The sequence below is a fragment of the Sphaerodactylus townsendi genome, linkage group LG09 (assembly GCF_021028975.2).
Source record: "Sphaerodactylus townsendi isolate TG3544 linkage group LG09, MPM_Stown_v2.3, whole genome shotgun sequence".
Taxonomy (NCBI): Eukaryota; Metazoa; Chordata; class Lepidosauria; order Squamata; family Sphaerodactylidae; genus Sphaerodactylus; species Sphaerodactylus townsendi.
In genome coordinates this window covers 52,200,799-52,214,702 of record NC_059433.1, presented here as the reverse complement: position 1 = coordinate 52,214,702, position 13,904 = coordinate 52,200,799, and the positions used below count along the sequence as shown (strand labels likewise).

At 40.0% G+C, this 13,904-nt stretch overlaps 1 protein-coding gene across 2 annotated transcripts in view; it reads left to right on the top strand.

Annotated features, from left to right (window-relative positions):
• Positions 1–505: 505 nt before the first annotated feature.
• The window catches only part of PRKDC (protein kinase, DNA-activated, catalytic subunit), a 98,330-nt gene continuing 84,931 nt past the window's right edge, over positions 506–13,904 (top strand). For both annotated transcript variants that reach the window (XM_048507588.1, XM_048507586.1), the window contains exons 1-10: positions 506–723; positions 1,964–2,040; positions 2,873–2,965; positions 3,887–3,961; positions 4,749–4,857; positions 6,370–6,482; positions 7,700–7,799; positions 10,047–10,102; positions 10,195–10,225; positions 10,537–10,694. In XM_048507588.1, the coding sequence (XP_048363545.1) occupies positions 558–723; positions 1,964–2,040; positions 2,873–2,965; positions 3,887–3,961; positions 4,749–4,857; positions 6,370–6,482; positions 7,700–7,799; positions 10,047–10,102; positions 10,195–10,225; positions 10,537–10,694 (978 nt within the window). In that variant the 5' untranslated portion in view covers positions 506–557. The remainder of the gene's footprint in view (positions 724–1,963; positions 2,041–2,872; positions 2,966–3,886; positions 3,962–4,748; positions 4,858–6,369; positions 6,483–7,699; positions 7,800–10,046; positions 10,103–10,194; positions 10,226–10,536; positions 10,695–13,904) is intronic.

Here is a 13,904-nt window from a genome sequence, read left to right as displayed (position 1 = left end):
TTCCCACATACAATTCGGGTGTGTTTGTGGAAGAAGAACGCCTTTGTTTATATGTACTGTGGCGTTTCGGCGTCATGTGCGGACATCTGCCTTCGGACATTTTCCTTCAACAGCTGTTGTACTCTCATCCTAATAATGGCATCGCCCATGTTTTGACAGATCCCGCGGTCACAGAGTCGGGGAGGGCCAGTTTATTACCATAAGCGGCGGGGGGGGGGACTGCACTCAGCTCTAATAGAAACTGTTGCAGCAGCTTGATATTTGAATAAAGTTTTAAAATGCCACATAAAATATTATTTTTTGCTTTAACTTTCCTAGTTATGACCGGGGAACGACGTTTAACTTTTGAATGACAATGGTTTCGTCACCATCCACGCCCACCTCTTGTGAAGCCAACTACGGTCCCCCCCCCCCCCCCCCCGTACAGTTCAAGCCTCGCGGCCGAAGTCTTCTTTCCCCGCCTTTTGATGCCGTCACTTCCGCTCCCCTTCCCCCAGCAGCGCTGATTCGGAAAGAGAGTCTTTGCCTGGATTTTCCTGAGGGGCCCGGGCGGTGTCATGGCGGCACCCTTGCCTGCAGCTGGCGTGGGGCTGCAGGGTTTTCTGCTCCAGCTGCACGGGATCCTGCAGAGCCCAGACCCGTCCAGTGCTGCCATTCACGGACATAACCTAATCCGTTCCTTGGCGGAGACATGTGTGACCAGCAGCGGTGATGTCGCTCGTGGTGCGTAAACAGCGCATCATAGAGCGGTCTAAGGGCTCAAAAATGGGATTTGGAAACTTTGTTTAATTATTCATTCTGGGGTTTTGACCAATAACCACATGGAAAAGACCTTGAGGCTATATAACGTTTTATTCCCGCAAATGAACTGCAACCGTTGACTGCGGAACTCATTGCCACCTGACCCATGAGTGTAGATCTGTTGCTAGTGAATGCCCCGTCCTGTTGCACGCATAGACTTACGCCTTTCACCGAGAATTGTACCATAAATAAATAAGCAAACACATTCTAACCCTTCCCCAGGAAAACAAGAAGCCAGTAGAGCAGCATCTTGGTCAGTTAAAATGTGACAGAATAGGAAACAAGCTTTTGGGAAGCGTCATGATGCTGAAGATTCAGTATATAAAAATTTAATGGGGGTGGGGAGTTGAAAAAAAAGAGTGTTCTAAACATTGAGTTTAACAAAATTCTGAGGTGTTTAAAAGTGCATGTATCAGAACTATGTTGTAAGTTGCCTTGAGCTCTACAAGGAAGAAAGTTGGCTAATGTTTCAACTAAATGAAATAATTCTTGACCTTTAAAGGCTTAATGAAAGGCACCCCTCCTTATTCCAACTTTTTAGGAAGTTGAGTTCATAAGTGATTGGAGCAAGTATTTTGGGTGGTCATGCCACAACTCTGATACGTTTTCTTCTTTAAGGCTCACTATGTAACATTCTCTAATACCTTTCAGGTATATAGTGAATGAATTCTTGTTTTATCATCTACTTTAAATCTTGCAGTGATTAATGGACAACTATTTTATTATAATCATAACTGCTATTATTTCTGATCTGTCAGGTTTTTGGTGTCGATCAGTTTTGAATTGTGTTTGTGTTTAGTGCAACAACTTAACATTATCATTGCCAATCAAAAGCAATAAAATCAGTAAAACCTTGCTAGAAGTTCCCAAGTATGCAGGAAAATATCTCTACAGTGACCTTTTGTGGGCACATTTCATCTCTCCCTTGGTGGGATTCTGTTTATTTGTATGATATTTATATGTGAACAGAGGCCCTGTGATTAATTCCGGACGCTCATTTGTAAACTAGTAAACTAGACTGGTAATTGTAAACTGGCAGTCTTTAGAGGTCCACTGCTTGTTGCATTTTTATCTGTATACTGTAATAAGTATTCTAGAATCACACTTGGAAAGAAGCAATTTGCTGTAGTGTATGCATTTTAAACTTTCACTTTCCCTTCAGCTTTACAGGCTTCACTGGTCTTTTCTAAAGAGGATGGGTTACTTTCATTTATCCATAAATCATTGCGTATGGAAGAAGTAAGTAGTTAAATCTTAGTTTAAAGCGTGCCTGTCCATAAGCACTTGGTTGAATGAACAGTTAAAGAACAACACTGTTTAAAGCATGCTTGTAAAAGTATGCTAGTTAAGGAAGATAACAGTGCAGAGGGTCCAAACTGCTGAGGATGTGGCATGACCTTGGTGCCAGCATGAATGGCTCTTAATACTGGCATAAGTGTCATTTATGCCAGTTCAGAGGCACTGATGCTGGTGCTGGGGAGCTGCATGATAGCGCGACCTCTGAGCACCAATGCAGCTGCAGCACTAGCGCTTCTCCGTGCAGGAGCCTGTGCTGAAAAGGTTTTAGTCAGCTTCCTGTGCCCTTTCAAATTGGGAATGCCTCTGTTTGCCAGTGCAGATTTATGCCAGCAAAGGGGTAGGTGCAGCTCACTAGGCTTCATAGGGGAATTTTACAGAGGTTGGGGAGCATTGCTTTTGATTTGCTGACCACAGTGCAGCAAGCCTCTTAGGAGGTAGCACAGCTGCACTGTCCTTGACTACACTACAACTACACACACACACCCCGGATTACATTTTCCACGTCGCTTCCTCGTTACCAGGTGGAGAAGGATTTTTTTTTTGCTTTTTTAAAATCCACCTCAAGTCTCTCTGAGAACGATGGGCTGTAAGTGAGATAAATAAAAAATAAATTGGAAGAATGTATTCTAGTGCTGGGTATGCTTGTGCTGGTAAAACATTTTTTGAGGAAGTAAGGCATTTGCAAAATCAACTTGAATCCTTATTAGTTGAATATTTTTGTTGTCTGGTTTATATGACTTGGGAAAATGCTTTTAATGCTATCTGTTTTCAGTTTCGAGATTGTAGAGAAGAAATATTGAAGTTTCTTTGTGCTTTTCTGGAAAAGATTGGGCAGAAAATCCACCCTTATGCACAGGATCTAAGGGTAAGTCAAGGAAAACTACTTGCTTTTATATAAATACTTTTGGAATATTTCCTCTCTTATGTCACATCTTTTTTGCTGTTCTCTTAATGTTCACCTGTTCTTTCTGTATAATAATACCAATTGTGTTTGTCCCTCTGTTCTGGACACGTTTTAAGTTCTTCAATCCATTATTGTGAGAAAATTGTTTTGCTGCACTAAATGACTGTACAAATTGTTGCTGCTCTTCTTGTTCCAGTACAGAACCATCATGTCCAAAATATACCTTTTCTTATTTTTTCTTCCTTGGATATGCACAAATTGTCTATGTAGCTGAAGCTTTTTCATTTTCTGCATAGGAAAGATGTGTAAGTTTTAGTATCAATGGGGTTATGGAAGGGCAGGAAGAATGAGATACTTGTTCTTCTCTTCACTCAGGCCCCTTCCGCACACGCAAAATAATGCGTTTTCAAACAACTTTCACCACTGTTTGTAAGTGGATTTTGCCATTCCGCACAGCTTCAAAGAGCAGTGAAAGCAGTTTGAAAGTGCATTATTCTGCATGTGCGGAATGAGCCTCAGTGTCACAGTCAAGGTACTGCAAGTAAAAACATAAGGCATTTCTTATCTTTGTTTTGTCAAGCCTCATTAGCAGTAGTACTCCAGTGTCGTGGCAGAAGCCTCTCCATATGAATATGACATTATTATTAGCCCATCCAGTTTTGGTTAGGGAACTTTGGAAAGTTCTTATACATGTTCTGGGTGTTTACAAGAACAACTGAGGGAAATGTTACATTTTTTATTTTAAGGATTGCTGTTCCTTTTATGCATACATAGGCTGTCATGCTTTAAATGCAATGCTGAGGAACTATTGTTGCAAGCTATTGTACTGCAAAAAAAGCAGCGCATTGTTTATTGATTTGTTTATTGTCTTTTAACATCCAGCGAACATGCATTAGTGTTTATACCAAGGAAAAATCGGCAAAATGCAGAATCCCAGCTCTAGAACTACTGATTAAGGTATTTGTTTAATTTTTATAGGCCCACTGTTCTCCAAACTGAAGGCATCAAGCTTTGTATGCTGGTTTTTGTTTCTGGGAATGACTGTCAGTGCCAACCTAAGTCAAATTGCTCCTTTCTAAGTCCATTGATTTCAGTGGACTTTGAAAGGGGTAATTTGGTTGAGAATTGCACTATATAGCATTATATAGAGTGACACTCAAAAGTTCATTTTCATGGGAATATTGCAATAGTATGTTATTTGTTAATCTTTGAGTCTGTGTTATTCATAGTAGGAAGAAAGAACATCTGCCTTCAGGAAGAGAACGTGTTATTCTACCACAGAAATGGCAGCATGTCTAGTTGCAACTTTATGTGTGTTTCTGGCAGTATCTAGTTCCATATGCTTATATGTAGCGATAGTCAGCATCTCATTCTACATGCTTATATGTAGTGATAGTTAAAGGCTGTTATAATAGGAATATTGCTGAAGTACGTTAATTCACATTGAAGGGTATCTTAAAGTAAATGACAATTAGGAAAATACCTACCTTTATTTATTTATTTATTTTATTTATTTATTGTTTCGATTTATAAACCGCCCCATCCCCTGGGGGCTTTGAGAAATGAATTAACACATAAATGGCAGCAGATCCTAAGTGCAAGTTTTAATTGATTTTGCATATTTTCCCCAAGAGACTGTAAAGGATGACATTTACCTCAAAAAACAATATGGCATTCTTCTATTATTTGTTCTGCCTTTTAAAAATGTCCCCCTTTCATTTGATTATTGCAAATATATTTCTAGCTGCTTCAGAATGTACGGTCAGTTCATATGATGGAAGACATGAAAGTTGGGGAAATCTTTAACAAATTCTATGGTGAACTTGCTGTAAAAAGTAAAGTTTCAGATACAGGTAAGTATGAATGTATTTTAACTTCAAAAGAAAAAAAGCTGGAAAGGGGTGGGTCACCACCATTACTAAAGGATGCAGACATAATCCAATAAACGTATCTTAGAGAAGTGGTCTCACTCTGTAGCTAACAGCATCCAGTTTTACAGTCACACAACCAGTAGAGCCACAAATACTGTATGTCTTGTGCATGATGCTCAGAGTTAGTCAGTAGGGTTGGTAGGGCCTTAGCAACAGAGTATCATGTCCTAATTTTACTTCAATATGCACTTTAGAAGCATGGCTTTAAGTCATGTCTTGACTTAAAGCAAAGAACCATGCCACAATTCAATGGTAGGAAAATAAATTCAAATGCCAATAATGCTAAATATGTTCAAACAAAGGTCTCTTCTGCATGGGCCAACTACAGCACTGTGCAAATGGTGTAAATAACACCGGTGTCGCCTCAATCTGATTGCACACCCGGCCCTCCCGTCAGCAGCAAGAGCATCGACAGGGCTGTGAGACTTCACATGGCAGTGCGGTGGGGTTTTTTTGTTGGCCACTCATTTCTGTGTAGCTACACAGGAATGCACACATGTACCCCCACAGCAACATTGACATTCCATGAGACCCTGATTCAACCCTGTGCACCTGCGTAGTGATGCAGACATGAACCAGAAATTTTTTTAAAATGCAAGCACGGCCGGAGCAGAAGTGCCTCCTGCCCAGCAGTTCATTCGGTGCCTGTTGTAGAGTGCCGCTTTTGGAAAGAATCACTAGTTTATCGATTCACCAATGCACCGCTTTGGGGGAAATAGAGTGTTGCAGCTTTGTTGCAGCAATGGTGCAAAATTCTCTCCCAAAATAGCGTTTTTACCGTCCTTAAACCTCTGTTGGCCCATGCAGAAGGGGCCTATGATTTCGCGTATCATTCCTATAGGCAGTGCCAGATCAAGAGAGTTGGCAATCCTTAATGCCTCAGGACATTATTCAAGAGGTGACCCACGGTTCCTATGTCACATGCAAGAGCTCTTGGAGCACATCCTTATAAACATTAGCACTGTGAACAATCTGATTCACTGCACAATTTATATTCATCATGCAACTCATAAAGGCAGAGGAGATCCTGTCAGCCAAAAAAATTATTTAGGTTTATGGTGGCAATAACCAGTGGTCCCTATAAGCTTCGAGGCCACACAAGCACCATGTTGGTGCTGCATAGACCGGGTCACTGCATAGACCGGGTCACTCTGCTTGGTTCCTTACCACGGTTAGAGGAATTGTTGGCAATAACGAAAAAGTATAATGTATCCTTTCAGTCTTGCCTTTTCTCTCAGCCACAGAAAACCCAGATAGGTTGAAAGCCTAACCTTTTTGCGGTTCTCAGAATAAGAGTGCCAGTATGAGTAAATATGAATAAGAGTGCCAGGCAATGAGTAAAAAGTCAGGACAGTGAGAGTGGATACAATGAAGGAATTGTTTCAGCTGTTGCCAAATGTATAAGTAGGATGCTGAACTCTCTCTTTTCTTAAGTGCTGGAAAGAATTTATGAGCTCCTTGGAGTCTTGGGAGAAGTCCAACCTAGTGACATGCTTGACAACTCTGAAAAATTATTCCGAGCTTATTTGGGCGAACTCAAAACACAGGTAAAATTGGATTTTTATGGGACATCAGTCTCCATCTGTGTATGTTCAAACCTTGTGTTTCAGGGTGAATATTTTGAAGTCTTCCTTAAATGAGTACAAGTAATTCTTTTGGAAATATGTGCTGTTTCTTAACTTAGAGTTAACCATGGGTGGGGGGGGATCCATAATCAGTCTAGCTGAGTTATTGGAGGAGGAGGAGAAGCTTGAATTTATACCCTGTCTTTCTCTCCTGTAAGGAGTCTCAAAGCAGCCCTTCTTCTACCCACAACAGACAGTTTGTGAGGTAGGTGGGACTGAGAGAGTTCCGAGAGAACTGTAACTAATGCTAAGAGCCTGATTCTCCAGATCTGAGGCCTGGTCTTAACCACTACACCATGCTGAAGAGGGAAGGGAGAGACACTATACTGCAGGACAATTGTAAAACTTTTTTTGATGTTGCAACAGAAAATTCTTACCATTTTCATGATTGTTTATGTCTTTATAAGCAGTAACTATTTTTCTTACACAAGTACTCATAGAATTAAAATTGTGATATTCTTAGGGACAGAGGGAGAGGGAACTGTGCTAGGGGCACGACCTGCCTGCCCCCGCCCCAAACCGCCTCCCGCCCCGCTCCTGGGGAGGGGGGTTTGGGGGCGATTTTCCGCCCCCACATTATGCCAATGGTATGCGACTGGAGCACCTGAACACCCCCTCTCCCCACCCTGTTTCTGCTTCGCCACTGGATATTCTGTTACTGTTTTTCCAAGAAGGAAAAATTCAGAATACTTATAACTTTGTAGTGTATCAGAACTGTTAACTTCCAATAGTTGCTTATACACAGTATAATTTATTTAACTGTTTCTTTATCCTGGGAACTTCACCTAACTTGCTGTATTTAGCCAACAAAGTTATAAGAAAATTTTAGTTCTGTGTAATGTACAATGGGCACAATCTATCAAAAGTTGGTTGTTACCAAGTCCTATTGAAAGCAATGGAATGAATCTTCAGTTGGATTCATTAAGTTGAATTAATGCCAGTAAGATTTAACCATTACCGACTTTTGCCAGATTGGATCCAGTAATGATTATCTGTGATGTAGAAGTAAAAAACCCAGATTTTATTAAAACTATTCCTCAGTTCTTTTTATTGTAGCAGTAGCGTCTTCTCTGTGTATTTGTGTCAGAATACCAGTCTGCTTTAGCATATTACTTAAACCTAACCCCCTCCTTTTTTAGATGACATCTTCAACAAGGGAGCCCAAGTTTCCATTAGTAGCAGGGTGTCTAAAAGGACTGACTGCTCTGATGTATAACTTTACAAAGTCCATGGATGAAGGTGTAGTAGTTTTGTTTTTAAAATATTTGAATTTTAAGAATCTTAAGAATATAATGGTGTTATTCCGACTTCTAGAAATTGCTCCTGCCTTCTACTTTTTTTAGATCTTTGGTCATTGCTTCCCAATTTAGAACTAATGTGGTGCTCCTATGTCCAGATCTTTCAGAGATCTCTGTTTTTCTGTGCCACTTCACAGACAGTGTGAAGTGCCAAGGCCCACAGCTGTCATGGACTCTCCCACTACTTCCTGTTAGTACCATATATACTCGTGTATAAGTTGAGTTTTTCAGCACATTTTTGTGCTGAAAAAGCCCCGCTCGACTTATACACAAGTCAGCTGTATTTAAAAAAAATATTTTAGGGTTTTTACTTTGTCGGCCACCAGGGCGCACAGGTTTTAGGCTAGCAGCACCAAAATTTCAGGATATCATCAGGTGACACTCCTGATGATACCATCCAAGTTTGGTAAAGATTGGTTCAAGGGGTCCAAATTTATGGACCCCCAAAGAGGGTGCCCCTATCCCCCATTGTATCCAATGGGAGCTAATAGTAGATGGGGCTACATTTTAAGGGTCCATAACTTTGGACCCCTTGAACCAAACTTCACCAAACCTGGGTGGTATCATCAGGATAATCTGTTGCTGATACCAGCCAGGTTTGGTGATGTTTGGTTTTGGTCGTCCAAAGTTATGGATCCCCAAAGGGGGTTCCCCATCCCCCATTGTTTCCAATGGGAGCTTATAGTAGATGGGGTCCATAACTTTTGAGGGTCCATAACTTTGGACCTCTTGAACCAAACTTCACCAAACCTGGGTGGTATCATCAGGAAGGTCTCCTAAAGATACTCTGAAATGTTGGTACTGCTAACATAAACATTCCTCCCCTGACCAAAAATCCAGTTTTGAAGGATTTTAACTCTTGTGTTTTAGCTTGGTTGCTGGTTGAGCTAAGGTTTTTGTACTTTTAAAGTTATTGTTGAGACCATATTGTTTTTGTTGACTCCCTTTTCCACGTACAGAGCTAGTTTACTGTTTTTCTTTGAAATAAATATTCAAAAACATTTAACCTACTGATGCCTCAATTAATGTAATTGTATTGGTATCTATTTTTATTTTTGAAATTTACCAGTAGCTGCTGCATTTCCCACCCCCGACTTATACGCAAGTCAATAAGTTTTCCCAGTTTTTTGTGGTAAAATTAGGTGCCTCGACTCATATTCGGGTCGACTTATACACGAGTATATACGGTATTCATGAAGTTGAGTGCTAAGCCGAGTTACACTCTTCTTAACCCACTGACTTCACTGGACTTAAAAGGGCAGGAATGTCTTTAGGACTGTACTCCTGGTGGTTTTGGTTCTTCAAATAAGGACCACCATTGGTCTGACTGATCATAGATTTGCTACCAATAAGATGTGGAAAAAAATTCCATACTCCAGCTGCTGTGCTTTTTATCCAAGGAAGTGCTTATGCCAGTTTAAAGTTATTCTAATGAAATGAGTTGCATGTTCCATTTAATCCAAACGCTTGTGCTGAGCAAGAATATATTTATACATTGGCATATCTAACAGATGCTTGTCCAGTATTTCTTGGACGCCTCCAGAATCAGACTTTGTGGCCTGGGTAGGTTGCTCCAATAGTCAGGAAGAGTTTCCTGACCTTTAATCTTAATATATCTCCCTGTGCTTTGTATCTGTTGCTGTTTACACTGTCTTTAGTAGCAGAATGAGCTGTAGTTTTTTTCTTCACTGTGATCTTTTTAGATGATTAAATTCCCATCAATGTCATCTTATTCACTCCATCTAATTTTCATTGTTTCTTACAAATTCTTTCTGTCTTCGTTGGGTTTATGTTTCATAGCTTTTATCATGCATTCAGTCCTTTTCTTTAGTCTTTATGGGTTTTTCAGTTGGAATATGCAGAATAAGGATGTTTTGCTCAATATGGCGTTAAAAGTTATAATCTGCTTAGTTCAGTTTATTTTTAGTGAAGATGGAAGGATAGATAGTTCAATTAAAATGAGGATACAGATTTACTGGATGTTTTCATTGATCCCACACATACCTTCTGCAAATTTCTACATCTATTGTTGGGATTTGTTTAGTTGGTAAAAAAAGATTATCATGGAGTTTCCTTGAAGAACAGTTTTTTGCAAAGACCCAATTTTTTTCTCTCCATACTGACAAGAGTCTTAATTTCACATTGACCACATCATGGTTGTTCAAATGTTTGGATGTTTTCCCCATAGAACCACAGACTTCAAAGGAGATATTTGATTTTGCTGTAAAGGCAATAAATCCACAGGTATGATGTATATTGGTTCAAAATTATCATTCTTAATGCATTAAGTAGTTTTGAGTGACAAGCCTTTTATAGCAAAACTTTTGATCTTACAGGTTGACTTAAAGCGATATGCCGTGCCTCTGGGTAAGAATTTTATTTTATATTGCGTACATTGATGAAACAGGCATATTTACTTCTTTCATTGGAAGAGGTGTAGTGCATGCACCTTTATTGTTTACAGGAGATGAAGTAGAATTTTAAAATATGGTAACAATAATAATGAAATATGGGCCAATTATTTTTTTCATTCCTAATTTCTGTCCAAGTATATAATTCCATAAATGTGCAGCTTATTGTAATTCACCAAGAAAGGTAGAACTTCTGACCTGCTAGAACATGCTGACTTGTGTGACTGGACAAAATTTTGAATCTAAATTTAAACATTTGGTTTGCAGCTGGCCTACATTTGTTTAGTGTGCATGCTGTTCAGTTTAGTACCTGCCTTCTGGACAACTGTGTATCACTGTTTGAAGTAATGTCTAAATGGTGCGGCCATCAGAATGCAGAACTGAGGAAAGCTGGCAATTCAGCCCTAGATGCGTTTCTTAAGCAGGTAAATAAATGTAGCTTATGATCCAATATTTTATCAATTGATTGATTCTCAAACTAGATGCAACTTCATAATTCTTATCACCCCCACGTAGACCTGGTAGGTGATTTTAACGCCAGAGTGGGTACGGACCTTTCTACCACTTTGGCCCATTTGAATCAGGAGGATGATCTCGTACAGCTTCTTCTAACCCCAGCTCTTCGCTCCTCAAAGGACTCTCTCGTGAATGCGGCAGGAATTCAGTTAATCAAATTTGCCATCAAATTTAACAAATTATGGTTAAACGGCCTCAAGTGCTATAGGAATGCAGATAGCTTTACCTTGGTAAACTCGCTCGGTGCTAGCGTGATCGATTACATCTTAATATCCCCCTATCTACACCAGTGTGTCACATCTTTTAGCGTTGGGGACTTATTGCTAAGTGATCATCTTCCACTCAATGTAACTTTTTCATTTGAGGTAAAGACTAATACAGAGGACCCCACCAACTTTAGGCATCAGAAAATAACATGGTCACCTCAGGTGGCAGCTGCTACAGAAACACTACTTAGCTCTTTTACATTTAATAAATTAAAAGAGAATATATTACAGGCTGACACACCAGAACGTGGAATACATCACTTTGAACAACTAGTTTCAAATTTAGCAGGGGAACTTCAAGCCGTCTCCTCGACCAAATCTAAGGCTGTAAACGGTCATAGAGAATGGTTTGATTGCTACTGTATTGAATTTAACAACTTAATACGATCATTATATAGAAGTTACCGCAGCACAGGTGAGGAAAAGCTACTCAGCAATATAACCCAACTGAAAAAGGATTTTCAAATTATGGTACAATGGAAACGAAAAAATCAATTCGAACAGCAGTGGGAACAACTATATCAAGCCACTTTAACAAATAACATTAAGCAATTCTGGCAGATCATAAATAGAAGGGCCCAAACGCAGTGCAGTATCCAGTTGCCCCATATTTCACTAGACCGATGGTTCAGTTATTTTTTCTAATCTGTTCAATGCTAGCCTAACTGAATACCCCTGATTCCACCTCAATACCAGAGGAGCTACCAGATTGGCCTGAGGTTAATCCTCAAGAAGTGAGTAAACTAATCAGTGGTTTGAAAAGCGTGTAAGGCCCCAGGTCCTGATGCAATAATACCAGAAATACTTAAATCCTCACCCGAGTGGTGGGCTACAACTCTGGCTTCCTTATTTACCCATGTAAATAACACGGGCCGCGATCCCAAAGATGTGGCTGGCGTCTATAGTTGTCCCAATCTACAAAAAGGGTGATATTACAAATCCTTCAAACTATCGGCCCTATAAGCCTATTATCTGTAATTGGCAAACTATATGCAAAACTACTCCTTAGGAGAGTGGAAGATTGGGTCAAGCAAGCAGAAGTAATAGGACCGGAGCAAATTGGATTCACTAAAAATAAATCAACACTGGATCATGTAACAGTTTTAGCACACTTAGCTAACAAAAGTATAACTCATAATAACCGTAAACTGTTTGCAGCCTTCCTGGATTTAAAAGGGGCATTTGACTCCATATCTAGAGCCCTACTGTGGAGAAAATTGACGGCGTTACACATGGACCCCAGACTACTGTTTCTTATAAAACAGCTACACACTTGCACTAGCTGCAGAATAAGAGCCGCGAATAAAGGACCGCTCACAGAAAATATCATCACAACCAGAGGGGTCAAACAAGGCTGTACATTGGCCCCCACTTTGTTCAATATATTCCTTAGTGATCTAGTGCCAACCCTCCAGAAGGCCAATGGGTATGTTCCCAAATCCAAGCACTAAACACGCGCCCGCGTTACTGTATGCTGACGACACCGCTCTTCTTTCCCACACTAAAAGTTGGTCTCACTCGTCTCTTAAATTGCTGTGTTGAATATTGTAAGAGGAACGAACTGGTAATTAACTATGAAAAAACCAAAATAATGGTCTTCGCTAGAAGACCCCCTAGTCATACATGGACCATCAATAACAGACCCATAGAACAAGTTAACCAGTTCAAATATTTGGGCATAACTCTTACTAGCAACCTTAATTGGGCAGTACAAAGGAAATTAGCACTCGCTGCAGCTAACAACAGTGCCCTAGCAATTCAGCTTTTCAGTGCGGTCCACCAGTATATACCATCCGCATTGAATGTGCTCAATGCTAAATCCCGCGCTCGCTCCTCTATGCAGCACCTATTTGGATCGGAGCTATAAACAAAAATATAAACACAGCCCACTCCCGTTTCTTCCACAACATTATGGGCTTACTAAATTGTGCTTCATATGCAGCCCTATGTTTAGAACTCGTGCAAATATCATATGCCACGATGGCCTGGCTGAGAACTGTCAGATACTGGCTAATGTGATCCACTATTTGCAGGATCACTCCAGTTTGTTACACCTCATGCTTTCCGACTATGCAAATTCTAGGTGGCTGAAACTAGTTGAGGGAAAAATCAACACTCTTGGCTTTTCATTAGAGTCGTTAGTCCCTCTTTTCCCTATCAGAAGCATATAGCTGCTTGAAAACTAAGCTATTAGAACAAGAGTATCGATATGATAACAGCTGCGAGGAAAACGTGTTCCCCCCTGACCCTGCTTATTCCAATTGAACAAGGACACATGGCCAATTATTTACAGTGGATCACCAACCCTAAATTAAGAAGAGCTTTAACACTGGCCAGATTCAATCTAATGCCTTCTATGCTGCTCTATGGCAGATATCAACAAATTGATAAACAGAGGAGGCTATGTCCATGCAATATGGGTCAGGTGGAGACACTCGATCATACCCTCTTTCATTGTGTAAGGTTTGCAAAAATCAGAATGTCACAATCTGCACTTATCCCATTTCTGTATAACAATCTAACTGATGCTCTTAAGATACCTATGCTTTTGAACAACATGGATCCCACAGTGTGTGAGAATGTAGCAAAATTTCTGCTAACAATAATAGACGTAAGTCTAGATGAATACCAACCAACGTCTATGTATTATGACCACATATAACCAGCAGTAATTTTGCTAGCTTCTGTCAGTATCCGATGACGTTTAAGTGAGTTAACTTAGCTGAAGGAATGTCCTATAGTTACAGAAGGACCATGTATATATTTTAGTATTTAGTATTTTAGTACCAGTGTCTATAATTGTGAGCAATAATGGGCAAATTTTGTATGCTGATTTTGTATGTTTATTTTATG